Consider the following 20,431-nt stretch of genomic DNA (forward strand, 5'->3'; position numbering starts at 1 on the left):
CCAGAAGGCCCAGAGGACCCCTCTGCTCGCGGCACAGGACTGAGACAGCTTGGCGAGCAGTGTTGCTCTGTCAGCCTGCTTTCCGCCCCCCCACCCTGGGACCTGTTCAACCCCTTCCAGACTGAAGAGTAGTGGAGCCTGTCTGGTGCTCAGCCTCTGGCACCCATGGGCACCGGGGAGGGAGGAGGGCTCAGCCAGCCAGTGCAGAGGCCCAGCCCCGCCAGCGGGAAGCCTCCTCACCCAGCTCTCCCCACTAAGACCTCTTCCTGCTCAGCCAGTTGGAAGCCACGGGGGGCTTTCTGGGAGGCTTGCTGGGGGGCTGGAAAGTTTGGAGAGACTGGAAAGGGGCTGTGCTGCCTGGGGAGGTGTGACTGGAAAGACCCATTCCCCAATACCCCTTCGCACCGGAATCCCGGTTCCTAGGGCTCACCGAGTCCAGACTGCCCCTGACGGCACGCAGGGGCGGCCGTCAGTCTGCGGGGAGGGGACAGCGGCTGGGGCTGCCTCCCTCCTCCTCCACCGCCCCTCACCGCAGGGCGCGCCGCGCAGCCGCCAACTCAGTGGAGACGCGAGGAGCCGGGAGGGCGCGGGCGCGGCAGGAGGTGTGCGGAGCCTGGGTGCGCGGAGAGCGAGGCAGGAGAGCGCGAGCGAGGGAAGCGAGCGCGCCGGCAGCGGTGCGTGCGTTCCGCTGGCGCCACGGCTCTCCCGCGAAGCCCGAACCGGGCCTGGCGCCGTGTTCGGCGACCACGCTGCCTCTCCGGAGCCCCGGTGACCGCAGAGCCTAGAGATCGCAGGCAGCCCCCAGCCCAGCAAACGCAGAGCCTGGAAGGAGCCTGAGGAAGCGCAGAGTGCGGACCCGGGAACACAGAGCTGGGAATCCGGAGAGCTGAGCCCCGAGCCCGGGAGCCCCAGGCGAGCGCAAGCCGAGCTCTCCCAGGGCGGCGCGGTCGGCGTCCAGCGCTTCCTGACTGGACGGCGCGCCTCCTCGCCTCTGCACCCTCCCCCGGCTCCTTTTCATCTGCCCTGCCTGAGGCGCGCCCACCCTTGCCTGGACTTCCAGCCCCAGAGGCGCAGGACAAAGCCGCGGACCCCGCGCCCACCATGCGCCTCAACAGCTCCGTGCCAGGCAGCGCTGGTGCGCCGGTGTCCGACTTCTTCCAGCAGCCGCTGTCAGAGGTGGAGGCAGCGCTCCTGACCCCGAGCTTGGTCAACGGCTCCGGCAACGTGTCCCAGCGCAGCCTCCCTGCGCCCAGCAGCGACCTGGACGTAAACACCGACATCTACTCCAAGGTGCTGGTGACCGCAGTGTACCTGGCACTCTTCGTGGTGGGCACCGTGGGCAACTCAGTGACAGCGTTCACACTTGCCCGCAAGAAGTCCCTGCAGAACCTGCAGAGCACAGTGCACTACCACCTGGGCAGCCTGGCCCTGTCGGACCTGCTCATCCTGCTGCTGGCCATGCCGGTGGAGCTGTACAACTTCATCTGGGTACACCACCCCTGGGCCTTTGGTGATGCTGTCTGCCGGGGCTACTACTTCCTGCGGGATGCCTGCACCTATGCCACTGCTCTCAACGTGGCCAGCCTGAGCGTGGAACGATACCTGGCCATCTGCCACCCCTTCAAGGCCAAGACCCTCATGTCCCGCAGCCGCACCAAGAAGTTCATCAGCGCTATCTGGCTGGCCTCAGGGCTCCTGGCCGTGCCCATGCTCTTCACCATGGGCCAGCAGAACCGCAGTGCTGATGGCCAGCACCCCGGAGGCCTGGTGTGCACACCCATCGTGGACACTGCCACCGTCAAGGTCGTCATCCAGGTGAGTGCCTCAGAAGAGAAGGGCAGGAGGATGTGGGCCTCATTAGCCCCTCTCCGGGAGCCTGAGCACTTCCCTTTCTTTCCCGTGGTGTGCCCTCTGGGTGCCAAGGCCCAGAGAGCGGTCACTGAGAAAGGCCACTCCTGGGAGGCTGGGAGAGAGCAAGGGTGCCTCAGAGCAGCCCAACTCCTTCCCACTTCTCAGGCCAGCGTGGCCAGCCCCACGCCCCCTCGATCCCTCCTTCCATTGAAGGGGCCTGGAGCCCAGTCGGTGACCTGGTGACCTCCGGCAGGGGGTTCTGAGATCTGACGGAAACCTGAGTGTGCTCTCAGGGAGAGGTCCCTTCATCAGCTTTTCTAAAGGCTTTGTGCCCTCAAGGGCTACACCCCAGGACTCTGCAGCAGGAGCCCCAGCTGGGCTCCCCCTGGGCTTCTGCCCTGCCCTGGCCAAACCAGGAGGTGGGGCTGAGGTTGATGCCACAGTGGGCTGCTCCCCGTTAGCCACAGTCTGGCCATCTGTGAAGTGGGGTGATTACAAAGCTGGCTGTTGGAGAGAAGCTGGAGGTCTGCAGGGCCAGGGCAGAAGCACTCCCCACGCCCTGATGCTGCTGTGACGGTTGGTGCTGGGAGCTGGAGAGGACTGCGGGGAGCGGGCAGATGGCTAAAGGGGGCCCTGAAGGTCTGAACAGAGCACCCCGATCTCTGGCTGGAGCCCTCCTTGGAGAGGGTGTGGATGAGGCGGCGGTGGGGAGTTCTGCTGGGCCCCAGGTGTGAAGGCCCGAGGTGTGAGGAGGGCGTCCACAGAGGAAGTTGGGCAGAAATGACATTTTGTACGGTGTCTTGAGTCTAGGATGTAGGTGGCCACAAGGTACAGGCTTTCCTCCACCTCTGGGTGGGTAAAGAAGGCAGGGGTGGGGGGCCTGGGCAGGGTCTGTGTGCTGTGCCACACTGACAAGTGGCCGGCTGACTGTCCCCATCTGGCTGGCCCTTACCAGCGGAGGCAGCTTCCAACAGAATTCCACAGTTGCCTTGGAAGCCCCAGTATGGTGAGGTGCAGCTTAGGGGACAGAAGTGTCAGGGCAGGGACAGCTGTCATCTGGCTGTCCATCCCTGGGTTTGACCCTCTGCCGGCCACTTCCGACATGCATCCTAGGGGCAGAATAAACTCTTGGTCCCCAATGGCTCACACAGAACTTGTGGCTCCCAGTGTCCCCACTAAGGGGCCCTCACTAGGATGCAGCAGGGCCCTCCCCACACCAGGGGCAGAAGCCAACAGGATGCCCCAGGTGGTGGACGGTGAGAATTACCTTCCCCCTCTGTTTTCCTTCCCCAGGCCCTGTCCATTGTGGGCTGGGCCCGGGGGTGCCCTCCACATACTCAGCACCTTTCCCTGCAGGTTTGACTTGACATGTCAGGTGGCACCTGCCCCAGGAGCTACCTGGGCATAGCCCAGGCCTCCCAGCTCCTGGGCTGGGTCTGGAGCAGCCTGGACTATTCCAATGACCAGCAGCAGAGGAGGGATGGGGGGACTGCCTCAGCCCCCATCAGCTGTTGGCCCCAGAAGCATCCTCTCTCTCCTGATGCCTGGGGACCCTCCACAATATCCCTTGGCCTCTCCAAGTGCCTTTCATCTGGTTTTGTTGCTGGGCAGGTTGGGAGGCCTATTCAGCCTGGTCCTGGTCACTGGTCCCCTTAAGGATGCCTGTTGAGCGTCCACCCTGGGAGGGGCTCCGACTTCAGCAGAGACAGCTCTGTAAGGTCCACTTAGCGCTCACTGGCCTCCTCGGCACTCCCTTTCTCTCTGAAGGCCTGGCTGTGTTCTTGGAGCGGCTGATTACAAGGACACTCTTTCATCTGAGGCTCTGACCAGGCTCCCAGAGTCCAGATCACAGCACAGTGTGCTTGAAAAGCAAGCTCCTGAGAAGAGGCTCTGACCAACCCTCCCAACCGCACCACCGTCCGCCGCCTTAGGAGTGGTTGCGGGGGGATCACTGTGCGCAGTGCCCATGTGAACACCACTCTCTACAGCACCTGGCCCAAGCTGGGGCATCCTTACCCAGGCATCTCCCTCTCACTGATGGCGTTTGGAAGAGTTAATGTGTTGGCCAATAAAATGGCCCCACCTTCCAAAACAGGAGGCCTCTCCCAGCTCGAGTGTCCCCCACAAGGCCTGCCGTCCTCCACATCCATGAGGCTCTGTCCTGGGCATCTGCAAGCAGAAGGCATGTTTGGAAGCAAGCTGGGTGTTGGTGGTGGAGCAACTTGGAAGCGTCACTGCTGAAGAGAGCCGGCCAGGTGCTTTCTGAGTGTGCAGCCTGAGTGTGGGGGGTGGGGGGCAGACACAGGGCAGGGTGGCCAGGACATGATGCCAGGCTTCTCCCAAAGGCCAGAGACCCGTGCTGGGGCCAGCAAGGTGGCTGGGAAGAGGAGCTGGGGAATGGGGGACCTACAGGGTGCCCAAGGGTTCCTCTAGGACGGTCATGTGGTCCTGACCACATGGCTCCACCTGGGGTCCAAGGTGGTCCTGACATAGTCCAGGCCAGCCTCCTGCTCTGGCCTGAGATGTCACAGCTGTGTGTTGCTGGCCTTGGGGCTGGTGGACAGGCGGCAGCTCAGGCAGGTCTTGGGCTCACCCAACCAGGGAGTGTGTACTAAGTGTGCACACCTGCGTGGGGAAGACGGGCCAGCTGGGGACAGATAGCAGTGGTCTAAGGGAATTGGGTGTCTAGTTCAATCTGCCCCAGGCCTCACTGTACCCCATCCAACCCCCAGCCCCAGGGCAGTCCCAGCGCAGCCATCAGCTCTGAGTTCCAGGCCACAAAACTTGACACATGCTGCCCCTACATGGGCTCTCATTTACCTAAGGACAGTGCAAAGGCCTAGGAGGCCCTGATCACCTCCAGTCCAGTGTTCCTGAGGCCTGGGGCATATGCACGCACGTCGTGTGTACACACACACAGAGCACACACATGCACTGGGCACCATGCACTGCGTCCAGTCTGGATTCAGTGTCCCTCTGCAGGCAGGGACACAAGCACGTTGCTGCCTTTGTTGTAGAAAGGGTGCTCTTGAATAGCCCTCCAGTGAGGGGTAGCATCTGAGTACCGCACACCCGGGTTAACAAAGGAAGAAGGAAGCAGAGCGTCAGAAACCACCACATGCAATCCTGGAGCCACCCGCGCAGGTGCTGGTTCTCTGCAGCTGACGTCGCAGAGGACAGAGCGGGTGGGCTGAGTCCAGGTGCTTGTTCACAGCCCTCTCAAAGCCTTCGAGGGAAACATGGAAATCAAGCCTGGCAGAGCCCTTGGATGCAGCTACCGGCTCAGAGGACAGGCAGGGGACAAGAAACGGGGGAGACCCAGCATTAGGATGCCCTCAGCAAAACCCAGGGTCGAGCAGTGCCTGGGATAAATTGCCAGCTTCCCCTGCGGAGAAACCGAACTGGCAGCCTGTGGTCCTCCTTCTTGCCAGAAGTAGTGAAGGCTCTGGGCGGGTGACGGCACCTCCTGGGTGCCCCTGGCTGTTTGTCCTGCAACTACCTGGGTAGAGTTTTAAAAACCGCCCTATCTCTTAGAGGCACATACAGAGAGATTTACAGACAGAATGCCGTTTACTGTCTGGACACAGGGACACGGCAGGCTGTGATGAAGCAGACTGGCCGCGAGTCTGCCGTGGTGGAAAGTGGGGATTGATTTTTTGTATATGTTTGAAATGTTTCAAGCTTAAAGTTTTTAGAGCTGGGCATAATGGCCACATCTAGTCCTAGCAATTGGGAGCTTGAGGCAGGAGGACCAAGTGGGCCAGAATTCAAGACCAATCTTGATCCAAAAAGGGTTTAAAAAAGCCTAAGATGCCCTAGGAGGAGAATCTGGTGTTCGGACAGCAAGTGTCACTGCAAGGCCCTGGGGAGGAGGGGCCACGTGCGGAAGAGGTGGGCTTGTGTCTGTTGGGGCCAGGTGGTAGACACAGGGTGTGCAAGGCGGCCAGGCAGGGTCCACACCTGGATCTGGTGTCCAGAAGGTGGAGCAGAGGCCAGAGCCACCTGTGCCCACCGCGAGGCTGGAGGGGGACACAGCCCAGAGGTGCTCAGCAGGCAGGTCCAGTCTGATCCTCTCAGGTGTTCCGGGTGGAGAGTGGGGGCGCACAGACCCAGAGTTGGTGGGGCTGGCTCTGGCCCAGGGGATCCCAGGCATGAGTGCCTCAGAGCAGCCCAGGGCCTCAGGACCCAAGCGTGGGCACTCCTGCAGTCAGACAAGGTGGTGGCATTCCAAGGACATTCATCTCCAGGAACAAAGGGTCTGGAAGCTCACCCTCGGCTCTGTGGCACAGCCCCCCAAGTGCCCAGGACAGCAGCCAGGACCGTCGGAGCACGAGCATGCACCGTGTCAGTGAGGCCTGGGGACACCGAGAGGCTGGCTGAGAGCCCTCGATGGGACCCGTGGAGCTCCCGGGGTCACAAGCAGCACAGGCAGGCCCCTCAGACAAGCAGGGAAAGGGCAGAGGGGCACTTCAGACCACAGAAACAGTCCCATGTGGTCACCTGTGCTTGTGTTTAAGAGAAGGAAGGTCCTGAGCTTCTTATTTGTTGGGACAGAATCCCCACAATGTCAGGTGTCCTGTAGCCACCTGCAGGCGTCCACATTGACAGGGACTGTTGACTGTTGACATGGTGCCGTTGCTGCCTCAGTCCCAGAAATTGTCCCCTCCCCATCAAAAACACACTCTGCCCTGCTCCACCCCGCCCCTGCCCCTGCTCCTGCCCCTGCCTCACCCCTGCCCCACCCCCTGCTCCTGCCTCTGCTCCTGCCCCTGCTCCACCCCCTGCCTCTGCTCCTGTCCCTGCCCCAGCACCTGCCCCATCCCCTGCCTCTGCTCCTGCCCCAGTCCCTGCCCCACCCCCTGCTCCTGGTCCTGGCCCACCCCCTGCCCCACCCCCTGCTCCAGCCCCTGCTCCACACCCTGCCCCAATCCCACCCCCTGCCCCACCCCCTGCCCCTGCTCCCGCCCCTGCTCCCGCCCCTGCTCCTGCCCCTGCTCCTGCCCCTGCCCCACCCCCTGCCCCTGCTCCACCCCCTGTTCCACCCCCTGCTCCTGCCCCTGCTCCACCCCCTGCTCCACCCCCTGCTCCTGCCCCTGCCACACCCCCTGCTCCAGCCCCTGCTCCTGCCCCTGCCCCACCCCTGCTCCTGCCCCAGCCCCACCCCCTGCTCCACCCCCTGCTCCCGCCCCTGCCCCACCCCTGCTCCTGCCCCTGCCCCACCCCTGCTCCGCCCCTGCTCCGCCCCCTGCTCCACCCCTGCTCCTGCCCCAGCCCCACCCCTGCTCCACCCCTGCCCCTGCCCTGCCATGTCCCCTGTCCTGTCTGGACTTGGCCACCCGCTCTCAGGTAACCGCAGGCCTCTTCTCAGGTTTCCTTCAGACTCAGGTTTGAGGGACACCTCAGGCTGAGTGCAGGAGGCCAGGCCCGGAGGCCACTGTGGATTCCAACCATGTGACACCTGAAAAGGCACAGCTAGAGCGACAGGCACAGAGGGATGGCCGAGGGCTGTTAGCCGCGAGGGGCGTCCTGTGTCCTGGCTGTGGGGGCTGTGCCCTGGGTGTTCATGAGCTCCCTGAGCGGAGGCCAGGGGAGGCCATGGAGCTGCAATGGGGGCAGGTCTGAGGCCCCACCCCTAACAGCTTTCTGCAGGGTCTTCTACCCTGGATGGCCACCTAGAGCCCAGTGCCCAAAAGAACCAGAGGAAACCAGGGGACAAGAAGCCCCCAGGTGGCCCTTTCATGCCACTCTCAGCTGCTGTCACCTGGCTGGGGGCTGCAGATGGAGCAGGCCTACCTGGAGGTCACAGTTACTCTGTGGCTGTCGATGAAGGGCTTGTGACGGCACCTGGGCTGAGAAGGCTCAGTGTCCTGCACACAGGGCTCCGGCCGCTCAAGCTGACAGCAGGCCAGGCAGGTGCCACCACTGATACAGGGGGCGCCCGAGCAGCTTTCCTCCCAGAGGTTCCCCAGGCTGCAGGTGGTGTCATGCCACCCCCAGTGTTCTGCCATAGCTCCCACACCCTCAGGCCCGTGTCTGTCCACCTCCACTGAGAAGCATCTGCTGCCTGAGGTGAGGCCCGGGTCAGGCCTCTCCAGAACCACAGCTGGGGTTCTCCTGCAGGACTGAGATGCCTCTGTCCTTCCCTCCCTCCCCCTCCTTCCTTCCTTCCATTGTCCCGCAGGTCACATATGGCCACCAACTAAACCGGTGAAGTCTCTGCCCCGAGGGAGCTCAGGTGAGGCCAGGGAGTGGGTGCAGTCCAGGAACCGCAGGCTGAACGGCAGCAGAGAGCCAGAGGCAGGAAGGGAGGGTCTACGGCTCAAGGTGACGGTCTCACGTGGTCTCAGGGACGCACGCAGCATCAGTGGTGTGGGAAAGGAGGACTCCCCGCAGAGGGGCGAAACACACAGCTCTGTGCTGGTGTGTCCAAGGAAGAGCAAGGGAGCCCCGGTGGCAGAGTGACTGGGCAGGCCAGGCCCGACACCAGTGTGGTTCTTATGCTAGGAAAATGAGTGGCTCCCCAGCTCCTGCAGCGTGGCTGCCTTGTGGGGAAGCACTGCTGGGTCAGAGAGATTGGCCAGGGAGCTGCTGCAGCGCCCCACGCGCTTGGTCAAGGCGACATAGACGGGCAGGGCTGACCGGCCAATACTAGACCCGTGTTCCTCTTTTTCGAGTTTGTTTTTCGGTTTACATACCGTAAACTCTGCTTGCTTTGACAAATGCACAGAACGTGAGCCCCCGCGGCACACGCTGGAGCGTCCCCTGCGCAACCTTGCTCTGTGCTCTGTAGCCGACCACCGCTCCTGGCCCCTGGCAACAGCCAACTCCCCCTGCTCCCTGCGGCCAGGCCTTTTCCAGGATGGGAGCAAATGAAGCCGGGGGCTGTGGCCTCTGGGGTCCGAGGCACACAGAGCCCCTGCCACACAGGCACACGCGGCCTTGGGTGGGGTGTCCTTGGTGCTGTGGAGTCGGGCTCCATGGGGTGGAGGCTGCACATACTGCTCTGCCATTTGTCTGCTGAGGACGCTCAGGCCGTTTGCAGTTTGGGGTGGTCCTGACCATTTGGGTGTGTGCCAGCGTCCACCAGTTGGGCTCCGCACAAGCACGAGCTTCCATTTCCTTAAGTAAACACGCAGGAGTCCCACTGCGGGCCATAGAGGGAGCAGGGCTTGGCTTTCTGGGACACCGCCAGTGTTCTGGGAGCGCTGTCTGCCGCCGGGTCACCTGGCACTGTGGTCTCTGGTAGGATCCCATGGGTGTCCTGCCATGGGTCCACTTTTCACTTGCCGACAGGGTCACTGCCCATCTCCCAGGTGGTCGGCAGCCAGGGTCTGGGTCGGGCTCTGCCCCAGGCTGGGTGGTGGTTTCTCAGGGTTCCGTCTCCAGGGTTCCTACGTCCTCTGCCTATATGTCCCTTATCAGGCTCATGATTCCATTCCAAAGAGGGGCTTGTCCGGGCCCTCTCCTAACACTGTATCTACACAGGGAAAGCTTGTCACATCGACAAATTCCGACTCATAGGAACTTCATGGATTGAACTTTTGGCATCCGTGTCTCAGACCTCACTGCCTGAGCCAAGGAAGTGCTGCAGTTTCACGTTTGTGAGTTTTCTATGGCGTGCGAGGTATAGACACTTCAAGACCCTGCGTGTCGGTTTCCAAATGCCCCAGCGCCCCTTGTGAAGAAGTGACATTTGCCCCACTGAAGTCTCTCTGCAGCCTGGTCAGGCTGCATCAGCTGAGCACAGACCCTCGCCTGCCCCTGATCTGTCTCTGATTCCTGTAGTTTGACAGTGAGTCTTTTGGTTAGCCTGGGCCTTCAATTTTGTTCTTTTTTTTTCCAATTTTTTTTTTAATTTTAATTTCTTTTCCTTCTACCTCTTTTAGAATCAGTTTGTCAGTATGTGTGAAAATCCTGCAGGGACTTTGGTTGGGATGATGTTAATACATAGGGGAGCCAGCCTTGGCATCTCAACATCAACTTTCCAATCTGTGAAGATGGTACCTCTATTTATTGGGGTCTTCTTTGATTTCTTTCACACAGTAGGAATTTTCAGCATATACGTCCTAAACATATTTTGTTCTATTTCTAAGTATTCTTGTTTTGGGTGTCACCGTACATGACTTTTAAAAAGTGTTTATATTTTTGGTTTTCATGGCCAGTATCCATAATGGCCCCTGTATACTGACTTGTGTCTCACAGCCGTGATAAGCACACTTCCTGATCTAGACGGCTTTCGGGTTCCTTGGAGTGCCCCCTGGAGAGGGCTATCTGGGGGGGAGTTTTCTGCTTCACATGCCCCATTGGTGGGACTGCGGCTTCCGGGGAGTGGTCACTAGGAGTGGTCACTAGGAGTGGTCACTAGGAGTGGTAGGAGCAACCTCCTTGCTTTGCTCTTGAGTCTTTCTAAATATGAAGATTTTGGTTTATTTAAGTTTTGATGAGATGCTCTTCATCAAGTGAGTCCCTTCCTTTCCTGGTTGGCTGGGAGGTTTGGATCATGAACGGGTGTCGGGGTTTGGGCACTGATTTTGTGCTTCTCATGTGGCTCCTCTTGGTCAGTCAGCACAGGGTATCATCTTGACCACTCTTTCACCATGCCACGCTGTGCGTGACTTTAACCATTTTAAGGGTAAGCTCCATTAAGCACATTCACACTGCTGTGTGACCACCTCTACCATCCAACTCCGGAACCTTCCACCTTCCCAAACAGAACTCTGTGCCCTTAAGCATGACTTCCCACTCAGCTGTCCCATGCCCCCTGGAAACCATGTTCTGCCCTCTGTCCCCATGAATGTGACTCCTCTCAGCGCCTGTGGTGAAGAGCGTTGGTTCCTGCCTGATGCGGAGCCGGCCACGCGTCCCTTGGATAAACCTCGCGGGCTGTGCGTTTGCTGTGTCATCGGGAGTTTTCCGTCTGGTCTTGCTATCGGTTAATACTGTCCCGGTGAAGCGCGTGGGGAGGACTGCCTACCTGAGTTCTTAGAAGGGACTGTGGGGACAGCAGTTCTCCTTTGAAGGCCTGATGGGACCCTCCCGTGAAGCCCCCGGGCGCGGGGTTCGTGAGGCTCTGGCGAGGTGCCGCAGTTCTCCTTGAGTAAGTTGGCAGTCTGCCGGGTGAGAAGTTGCTGCACTTGGTCCGTGTGGTCAGGCTTGGGGCCTAGACTGCTGACGGGCTCCTCCTGACCCTGTGACGTCTCCTTTTCCATTCCTGAGGCTGACAACAGGCCTTCCCCTTCCTGGGCCGGCAGAGCTGGGCGTGTGTGACGTCGCTGTTCCTGGATGGTCAGCTTCGGTTTCCCGGCGCTTCTGTTGACGTTGTGACCTGTTTTATTTCTAACCTTCCTTCTTCCTTCCCTGCTCGCTAGGAGATCAATTTGCCCTTTTTCCCTACATTTCTCAAGGTGGAAGCTTATGTTGTTGATATAAGACCTTTGTTCTTTTCTAATGTAAACAACTAATGCTATAAAGTTCCTCCTAAGCGTTACATCCGTGGCGTCTCAGGTCTTTGGAAACTTCTTATGCTTATTTAGTTAAAGAGATTTCTGATTTCAGTTGCAACTCCCTCTTTGACCTTTGTGGTATTTAGAAATGTGTTTTTAAGTTTCCACACGTCTGGGTATTTTCCAGATGCCGTCTGGTTATCCATCTCTAACTTCATCCTGTGACGCTCAGAGACTCTTGGGTTCGTGTCAGGTCCCCGGCTCAGCCTGTGGGGCGGAGGTCGGGCCTGTGGGCAGCTCCTGCGGCTCTGCTGTTGCTGGGCAGTTGTGCTAGGCCCCCTGGCTGGAGGGGTGGCACTCTGGCGTCCTAGTTGTGGTTGGTTCTTTAGCACATCTTCTTCTTCCCTGTCCGTCTTTCCGCCTGTCCCGTGGCTCCTTCCTCTGGCCCTCCAGGAGAGGTGCATTTCCTGGCTGGCCTGGGGTGCACTTGTGCTGCTTCCCAAGCGTTCTGAGTGCCGCTGTGGCGCCTGGTGCTGAGGCCCGTGGCAGCTGCGGGGTTTTCCTGCAGCAGGCAGCCGGCCCCGTGCAGGCTGCCACTTCTCCCCCACCATCTGTCGGTGGCAATTGCAAAGTGAGTCCTGGCTTGGCGTCCTCTGCCAGGCTGCTGGGCTCTTCCCCAGGAGAGTGCCGTCCAGGGTGAGTCCTGGTCCTAGTGGCAGTTCTGGGTCCTTTAGGTGTCTTCCACGTGGGTCACTCAGGGCAATCCCAGGCTGTGTGGGTTCAGGTCAGGGGATCCTAGTTCTGACCCTCTCCTCTGAGACTCCTCCACACTCTCCGTGTCCGGCTCCTTTTCTCGGTCGGCTGGCTAGGAAGCCAAGGTGCCCGGGCTATTTCCCGTTGACTTCTCAGGCCCAGCTGTGGGTGCTTTTCCTGTAGTGTCGCTGCGGGACCGTCCATCTGCCTCCCCGGGTGCTCAGCCTGAGGAGGGCTGTTGGTGCCCGGCTGTGCCTGGCGCTCCTTCCACCTGGCCTGCTCTGAGGGCTGTTTCCGGAAGCTGCTCTTTCCTTCCCAGCGGGTCACATCTTCCTACTTCTTTCTGTATCTGGCAGTTTTTTACTCACAGTGGATGTTGTAGAGGCCACATCACGAAGCCTCTGGGTTCTGTTATCTTCCTCTGAAGAGTGCTGGTTCTCCCCAGGCAGGCGGTCCAGTGCAGACCACCCGTCCTGTGCTGTGCAGGCTTGGTTTCTGCTTCCCCAAGTGCAGATGTTAGTGCAGATCACAAGAGAAGTCCCAGGAGGGCTCCTCTGAGGTCTCTCTGGATCAGGGATTTGCTTCAGGCCTGCTGGGCCTCGCTCTGGGCGTGTCCTCCCTCTGAGCTCACTTCCTGGCCCCTCTGCTACAGGTGTGGTGTGTCCACAGGCCTCTTCTCCAGCTCCAGCCTCTACGAATGCCCACTGCCTTCTGGCCAGCCTCTCATGGGGTTGGTCTGCACATAGCCCAGAGGCCCGGCACCCACAGGAAAGCCCTGCCTAGGCCTCTGAGCTGGCCTCTGCGGGTCCCTCTCCCACCTCACTCTGCAAGGTCCCCTCTCTGAGGGTCCCGTCCCGAGCTATGGCTCCTCAGCTTGTGGAGCCGCATCTGGCCCAGACTCCATCAGGAAAACCCGGGACATGAGGGCCGGTGGAGTTCTCCTTGGTGCCCCTACTGTGGAGAGCACAGTCCAAGGCCCGTCCAGTGTCTGCAAAGGACACCTGGTGCACCGAGTGGGTTTTATGGTTGTTTATGGCAGAAGAGCTAGTCCAGGACCCCAAACGCAGGCCTCTGTACACTTTCAACACTGCTTTAAGCCCTCAAAAATATCTGAGGCAGCTTAAGATGAAAGACTTCAGGTCAAAGGAATTATTAAAACAGTGTTGCAAGAGAATACATAGCAAAGAAACATAATTACCTTAGAAACAAAGTCAGGGACAGCCCTGCGTTGAGTAAATCTTACACCGAGGCTTATGAAAAAGAGCAGCATTGTTTGGACTGTAAAACATTTTTAGCCCGTTGTCTGTGAAAAGGTGAATTTATTGTAAATTTCAATAACTCTCCTTTGACGTATTTAAAGGTTAAGAACGTCCTTCGGCGAGCTTTGTGTTCTTGGGACTTAAAACAGCTCCTCTATTTAAAAAGACACCACTCGGTTCTGTCCCTGGAGGTTGGAAGAGCACTGGCACTTTTCATCCCTGTTTGGGATGACCGACTGCTCACGGCAGGCCTACCGATGCCGTGACAGGAGCATGATTTCCCTGCTCCAAGGGTCCAGGAGCGACACAAAGCACGTCTGGGTCCTGTCATTGGGAGCCCATCCACTGTCTGGGGCTGTGCTGGTCTGGAGCCAGGCAAGGGCTGGCTCATTTGTACGCCTGTCTCCTTGGGCCCTGCGCCCAGCAGGATGTGCACAGTAGGAAGCGGCTGTCGAGGTCACTATTTATTGCCTGGAGGGGAAGAGGGAGCCTTCGCATCTGGCTGATAGACCCGGATCTGACAGGATCCCTGCGCCCCAGGCACTGGCCACTGGCCTCTCCCCGCACCCTCCAAGGACAGAGTAGCCAGCAGGGGCAGGTCCTGTCCAGCACAGAGCCCTTCCTGCACGGGGCAGCCTGGACCTCTTCTCTGATGGTAAGCGCAGCCGGGGACCCTGCCTGGATCCCGCTTGGCCAGGGTCAGCCACCTTCCTGCGTAAAAGACAGGCAGACAGTGGAAGAAGGAAAAGTTCATTTCGTGCTATTTGATCAAATGGGGGAGAAGCAGCTGGATGCCTCTCTGTCGGCCCCTCGGAAGCCCTTCCAATTCACAGAAATGAAAGTCAGGTGGCCCCTAGGCAGGTCGGCCATGTGCTCAGCCAGGGAAAGCCAGAATGTCAGGCACTTCCTGGGGCCTGTCCCCAACCTGGAGGGGAGCCGCATTCAGAAAGGAGTCTGCCTCACCCAGACTGTCCTCAGTAAAGGGACCCAGGACATCACCCGGTGCCCTCCCCTCTGACAGGCCTGGGGAGCGGGCTTCCCCAGGGAAAAGCACGCAGATTCCTCTGATGCCAGCTCTGCGGGCCTCACCATTCACCAAGTGGTCTCCAGGGCATCTTCCCCTGAGAGCAGGTCAGGAGGGAGGCCCATGTCCCTGTAGGATGGACGAGAGCACCCTGGAGTAAGGGCTGAGCAGTGCTGTGTCCCTGTGCTGGCAGCCATGCCCAGCATGAGTGTGAAGGCCCATTTGCAGAGATGAACTGCACCTCAGGGGACTAGAGCCACTGCACAGGGCTGGACTGCATCTGAGGAGATGGGCAGACCAGGGACCTGGTACCAGGGGCCTGGGCTCAGAGGACGCTCCAGCCCCCTGCACCGTCAGGCCCAGGCAGCGGCTCAGACACTGACGTGGGGATGTGGGGTCAGCACAGGTGCCTCAAGCTGAGGACTGCGTTTCTGGAACCGTGAGCAAGGCGCCTCCAGGGCCCCATGCTGTCAGACCTGCCTGCAGACGGGAAGCCGGTAATTGCCGGGCTCTCAGGCAGGTTAACGCCGGTTAAACTTCCTGTGATTAATTTTCCTGACAGCTTGTTTAAAAGGAGCCTAATGTATTAAAAATACCTGCATTTGTCAGATCAGCTGGAGACGTTCAGAACGCTCCCAGCCAAACCCGCCAGGGGCAGACATTCAAGCTGGGACAGCTCAGCCTCCACCTTTGTGCCAGTCACAGGCCCTGGAACCCGGGATCTCAGAGCACACAGCCCAGCCTCCTCGGCTGCAGTGACAGCGAGACCAGCTCCAGCCAAGGACACTCGTCCTCCCTCAGCTCGCCACACGGACAGCCCAGGTGCAGGGCGTCACAGGCCAGGTCCCTCCAGCTCTGGTGGCTCCAGGTGTCGTGGGCCCCTGGCCACATCTCTCCAGCCTCTGCCCTGGCTACACATCACCTCCTCCTCTGAGTGTCTGTCTTCCGAGGACACGGTCATGGACTTGGGAGGGTCACCTCAGACCCTGCAAAGATGTCTGACATCTGCAAAGACCCTTTTCCCACATAAGGTCACACTCAGGGGTTCCATGGCAGATATCACCTTTCAAAGGGACACACAGGGTGGGGCCAGGCAGCCCTGCGGGGCCACAGAACTCATTGCCATGCTTGTCTGTCGGGCCTGGCCAGGCCCAGGAAACCCGCTGTTCCCCAGGGCACAGGCCAAGGCTTACGGCTCCTGTGCAGAGCTGGCGCTGACACGCTCAACGACTGCGAGGGCCCAGATGTAGATCACAAAGCTCCCATCCAGGCCTGACACCATGCCCAGAGCTGACCCCAGGACCAGCCGAGATGGGACCTGGATCTGGGCGTCCTTCTGGCCTCCCTACCCAGGTGAAGGGGGGTGGGGAAGTAGGGGGAGGTGGGGAAGTAGGGGAGGTGGGGCCGGAGGTGATCTACCCCCCAGGGTCTCTTTCAGCCCCATGGTGGCTAAGGAGCTGCCCGTCATACCACTGAGCTGCAGGATGTGGCTGCTGCCTCCTGGCCTGGACACCATGCTGGGCAGTGCCCTCACGTCAGTCCTGCCCACCTTCTCAGTCTCACTCCCAGTCCTGAGTGCCCGCCAGGCCCATGGGCGACTCAGGAGGAGGCAGAAGGAGCCTGGAGCTGGCCACAAGCCTCCTCCCTAGGACATGTTGGCACCCTCTGCCCACAGCTGCCGCTGGGTTGGTCTCTGCCTGAGCCTCCTGCCCCCTAGGGCCTGCTGTGGCCAGGGGTCCCCACAGTTGCAGCCCCTGAGTGCTGCCCTAGCCTGACCGGCTGTCCCTCCTGCACACACCTGGCACCTGCAGGCACTCACATGGAGACCCCTGGAGAACCCTAGGTCCTGGGTTGCTCTCCCACTGGGATCACACTGTGCCTTCTGCCCAAGCAGCTGGTGCCCAAGGCAGAGCCTGGCTGCCTGCTGCCCGTTGCTGGGCCTCGGTGCCGAGAGGCTTGCAGGCCCAGCAGCCCTTGAGCAGCATTGGAGTGTCACCCCTCAGCACAGGATGCTCTTCCCTCTGAACCCTGTTCAGAAATGGGCTCCATGGGGAACGGGCAGCCCAAGCACCAGAGCTCACCAGGAGCGGACACTGAGACTCAGCAGGGCTGTCACCACCTGGAGCTGGTGTCCTTCCCTGGAAACAGGGCCCACCCAGCAGGCAGGTGTGGCGCCAGCTTCTGCCTGAGTAAGGCTGCTGGAGTTCAGTGAAGTGGCCTTGTCAAGTGTCCACCACAGGCTGGCGACTGGGCAGTGGTTCTGAGCCCCAGTCCCAGCACAGGGCTGCAGCTGGACATGGGCTTCCAAGAGGAGAGGCTGGGTCTCGCAAAGGGCCTCACCGTTTACAGAGCCAGCATGGCAGAGCCTCAGGCTGGGACGGCAGGTCCCACCTCCAGGGCCTGGCATTGTGTGTTGGGTGGGCTTGGGCGCGTGCACGATGACCTGTCACACACAATAGTTCCACTGCCCCAGTGCCCTGTGCTCCACCTGTCACCCCCCCTCCAACTCCTGGCCACCTCTGATCTTGTTATTGCCTGTAGCTTTGCTTTTTGCAGAGTGTGGTCCAGTTGGAGGCCTTTTGGGTGGGCCTCTTGCTTAGCACTTATCCACTTCAGGCTACTCCCTGTCTTATCAGGGCTTGAGGACGGTGTTGCTGAATTAGACTTGTCATGGCCTAGAAGGTAGCTGCCGGGGGTGGGGCAGTAGGACAGGCTCTCTCCTGAGCGCCCCTCCCTCCTGGGCCCTCCTCCTGTTCTCTTGAGCATGACATTTGCAGAGCCAGCGTTCTTTACTTTACAGAAGTCCAGTTTATCGGGACATTTTTCATTCGTGGACCAGGCTCTCGATTGTCGGAACCCCCTGCCAGCCCACCTCGCCTTTCCTCCCGGTTGTCACCGAGAAGTCTCGTCACTTGCCTTTCCTATGCAGGTCTGGGACCATCTGGAAGCTGGCTTTCTGATGGTTGACCCGTTTTCCACATCTGGTGGCCGGTTGTCTCAGCGCCACGTGTGGAATAGAGGCCTTTTCTCCACCTGCTGCCTCTCCCCTCTGTCAGTGACCCTCGGCCACACTTGGGTCCGTGGCAGGCTCTCAGTCCTGTCCCCCTGACACCTACCTCCATCAGCCAGCACCACACCGTCGCGACCGCTGGGGCTGAGAGGGACACGTGGTTTGTTTATTTATTCAGGACAAGGGATTCCACCCAGGGCCCTTAACCACGGCCCGTCCTCGGCCTTCTTAGGTTTTTATTCTGAGACAGCGTCTCACGAGGCTGGTGAGGCTCACCTCGAACTTGCAGTCCTCCTGCCGGAGCTGCTAGGCTTCCGGGTGTGCACCACCACACCCAGCCAGAGCGGCTCTTGGAATCGGGTGGCCTCCGTCTTCAACTTGCTCCTCTTCAGTAGCGTGTTGACTGTTCAGGGTTTTTTCCTCCTTCAACATAAGCTTCATAATCTGTGGTTGGTATCTGTTTTAGTCAGACTTTTCACTGCTGTGAGCAAAAGACCTGTCAAGGTTGATTTTAGAGGAGGAAGAGTTTATTTGGGGACTCAGGTGTCAGAGGCCTCAGTCCATAGACAGCCGGCTCATTCCTCGGGGTTCGGGGTGAGGCTGAACATGGTAGAGGAAGAGTGTGGTGGAGGGAAGCAGCTCACATGGTGATCAGGAAACAGAGGGAGAGACTTAACTTGCCAGATACAGAATACATACCCCAGAGGCACACCCCCACGCCCACCTCCTCCAGCCACCCTCTGCCCACACCTAGTTAGCACTCAGTTAATTCCTATCAGGGGGCTAATTTGCTGATTAGGTTAAGGCTCTTGTAACCCCATCTTTTCACCTCTACCCTTCTTGCATTTTCTTATCATGAGCTTCTGGGGGACACCTCACATCCCAACCATAACAGTATCCACAAAATGACTTCCTGGATTTTTATCAGGATTGAGTTGAGTCTGTGCATTGACTTTGGAAGAATTCACACATAACGTTGAGTCATCCTATCCATGAACATGGATCATCTGTTCATTTATTTAGATTCTTGATCTAAGCATCAGAATTTTGTAGTTTTCCTTCTAGATTCTGTACATATTTTGTTAGATTTCCACCTAAAGTATTTTATCTTTTTGGTGCTGTTATAAGTGGCATTCTGTTTTAAGTTTCAAATTCTAATTGTTTATTGATGGTATATAGGAAAGCAATCGACTTGTATGTTGATCTGCTGCTAAGGGGCAGTTCTTCAGTCAGTGTTTAGAATGAGTAGCTCACCTTGACCTTGTGCAGATCCTTAAACACTCTGTACCGGTATATAAGAATCAAGGGTGGGGGCTTGGGATGTGGCTCAAGTGGTAGCACACTCGCCTGGCATGCATGAGGCACTGGGTTCGATCCTCAGCACCACATTTATTTATATATATGTATATATTGTGTTCACATAAAACTGAAAAATTTTTAAAAAAACCAAGGGTGACCCTGAGGCCCCAAGTCTCCACTGACCGGTCTCTAGGGTAGAGGCCAAATCACCACACACCAAGGCCAAGTGCTGCCACGGAGTTGCAGGGTGGACACCACCTTGAAATCATTCTGCAAGGCTTCCAAGAGCCCCCAGAGCTGCCCTGTCCACAATGGCCACTAGTCTGAGTGGAGATGAACTTAAAAATAAAGCACACATGATTTCCAAAAGTCAGCCCGAAAGGCATGATGTAGGTACCTCGTAATACTTCTGCAGGTTGGAACAAGAAGACCTGTCTACTGAGTAAAATAAGATACATTATCAAGACCATGTCCACCAATTCTTCCTGCTCTTGTAGACAGCTGCTTGCTTGCCCTCCGTGCAGCCTGCCTCCTGCTCTTGTGCCTGCAAAGTTTCCACTGGTCACCTTGGCCTTCAGGCTGGGCTCCCCCGGCAGCGTCCTTCTGCCCTGAAGGCTGGTAATACACCCTCTACCCTCCATTCCTCCAGCCCAGGCCCATCTCAAGGCAGGACGCCCTCCTAATGGGCACGCCTCGCTAGGTCCGAGCACCTGTGTTGAGTGACAAGAACACAGCCTGTCCCCAGACGGCCCTGGGGCAGCAACTGAGAAGGACCGTGCAGGTGCACAGGGGAAGGAGCCGGCCCTCCTGCTCCACTGGCTCCGGCCAGACTGGGGCAGCCCTTTATCTGGGTGCATGGGTCACCACCTGGCCTGCTGGTTCCTCTGAAGCAGAGGAGGTGGTACCACAGGTCAGTCTGTCCCTGTCTGATTGTGACAAACAGCCCAGCGGCCTGGCCAGCCCCACTCGCAGCCATCCAGCCTGCCTGACCGCAGAGGAGGCAGACGGGCCTCCAGTACGTGGAAGGCTGGCGGGGAAGAAGATGAATGCCTCATTTGCTTCCCTCAAAGCCTGGTGGCATTTAACTGAGATTTTTGAGATTGCGTCTCTGCCACAAAAAAACCCCAGTGAACAGCCTCCGGGCGCTCGGTCTTACAAATGAGCCAATTATGTCTTTGTGACAAACACATTATTAGGAGGGGGAGAGGTTCCTCTTGTGGGTGGGGAGGAGGCAGAGGGAAGTGGTCTCCACGCAGGGAACAGCCTCCTCCAGCTGCTCTGCAGGGTGCGCCAAGACCCCTGGAGGGCAGAGGGCAGGGGCAGTCCCCACCCACTGCGTGGCCGCTGCAGGTGGCTGACACGGGGACCAAGCCCATATGTACCCGGAGGTAAGCCACCGCCAGCGGCTGGAGGAATGGAGGGTAGAGGACGGATTAATCAGCCTTCAGGGCGGAAGGACGCTGCAGGGGAGGCCCCAGCCTGAAGGCCCATGGTGACCAGGGGGAGAGATCAGTCTCGGCCTCAAGTCTGCTGCAGAGGGTCTGGCCGGAACCCCAGGCCTGAATTCCGTCTTCGGGCGTTCCCGACGCTGCAGTCTTGTCCACAGGAGGTGACCACCAGCTAAATCTGCTCATTTCTTCCCTCCTGTAGGGGCCAGTGTGTGTTGGTTGCCCACTGGGCTGCCAGCTCAGTGGGAAGGTCATTCTGGGACTGTTCCATCAGTGTGGAGCCTGGGCTAGAACCTGGGGTGTGCAGGTGCCAGGCGGGTGGCTGGGGGCCACGGGGCTGCTCT

The 20,431-nt window shown here is 59.0% G+C and overlaps 1 protein-coding gene across 1 annotated transcript in view; it reads left to right on the forward strand.

The window, feature by feature from the left end:
* Positions 1-484: 484 nt before the first annotated feature.
* Ntsr1 (neurotensin receptor 1) overlaps positions 485-20,431 on the forward strand; it is a 34,908-nt gene continuing 14,961 nt past the window's right edge. Inside the window, exon 1 of the mRNA XM_005325312.4 lies at positions 485-1,815. Within this exon, the coding sequence (XP_005325369.2) occupies positions 1,102-1,815 (714 nt within the window). The 5' untranslated portion in view covers positions 485-1,101. The remainder of the gene's footprint in view (positions 1,816-20,431) is intronic.

Source organism: Ictidomys tridecemlineatus, chromosome 5 (genome assembly GCF_052094955.1).
Source record: "Ictidomys tridecemlineatus isolate mIctTri1 chromosome 5, mIctTri1.hap1, whole genome shotgun sequence".
NCBI lineage: Eukaryota > Metazoa > Chordata > Mammalia > Rodentia > Sciuridae > Ictidomys > Ictidomys tridecemlineatus.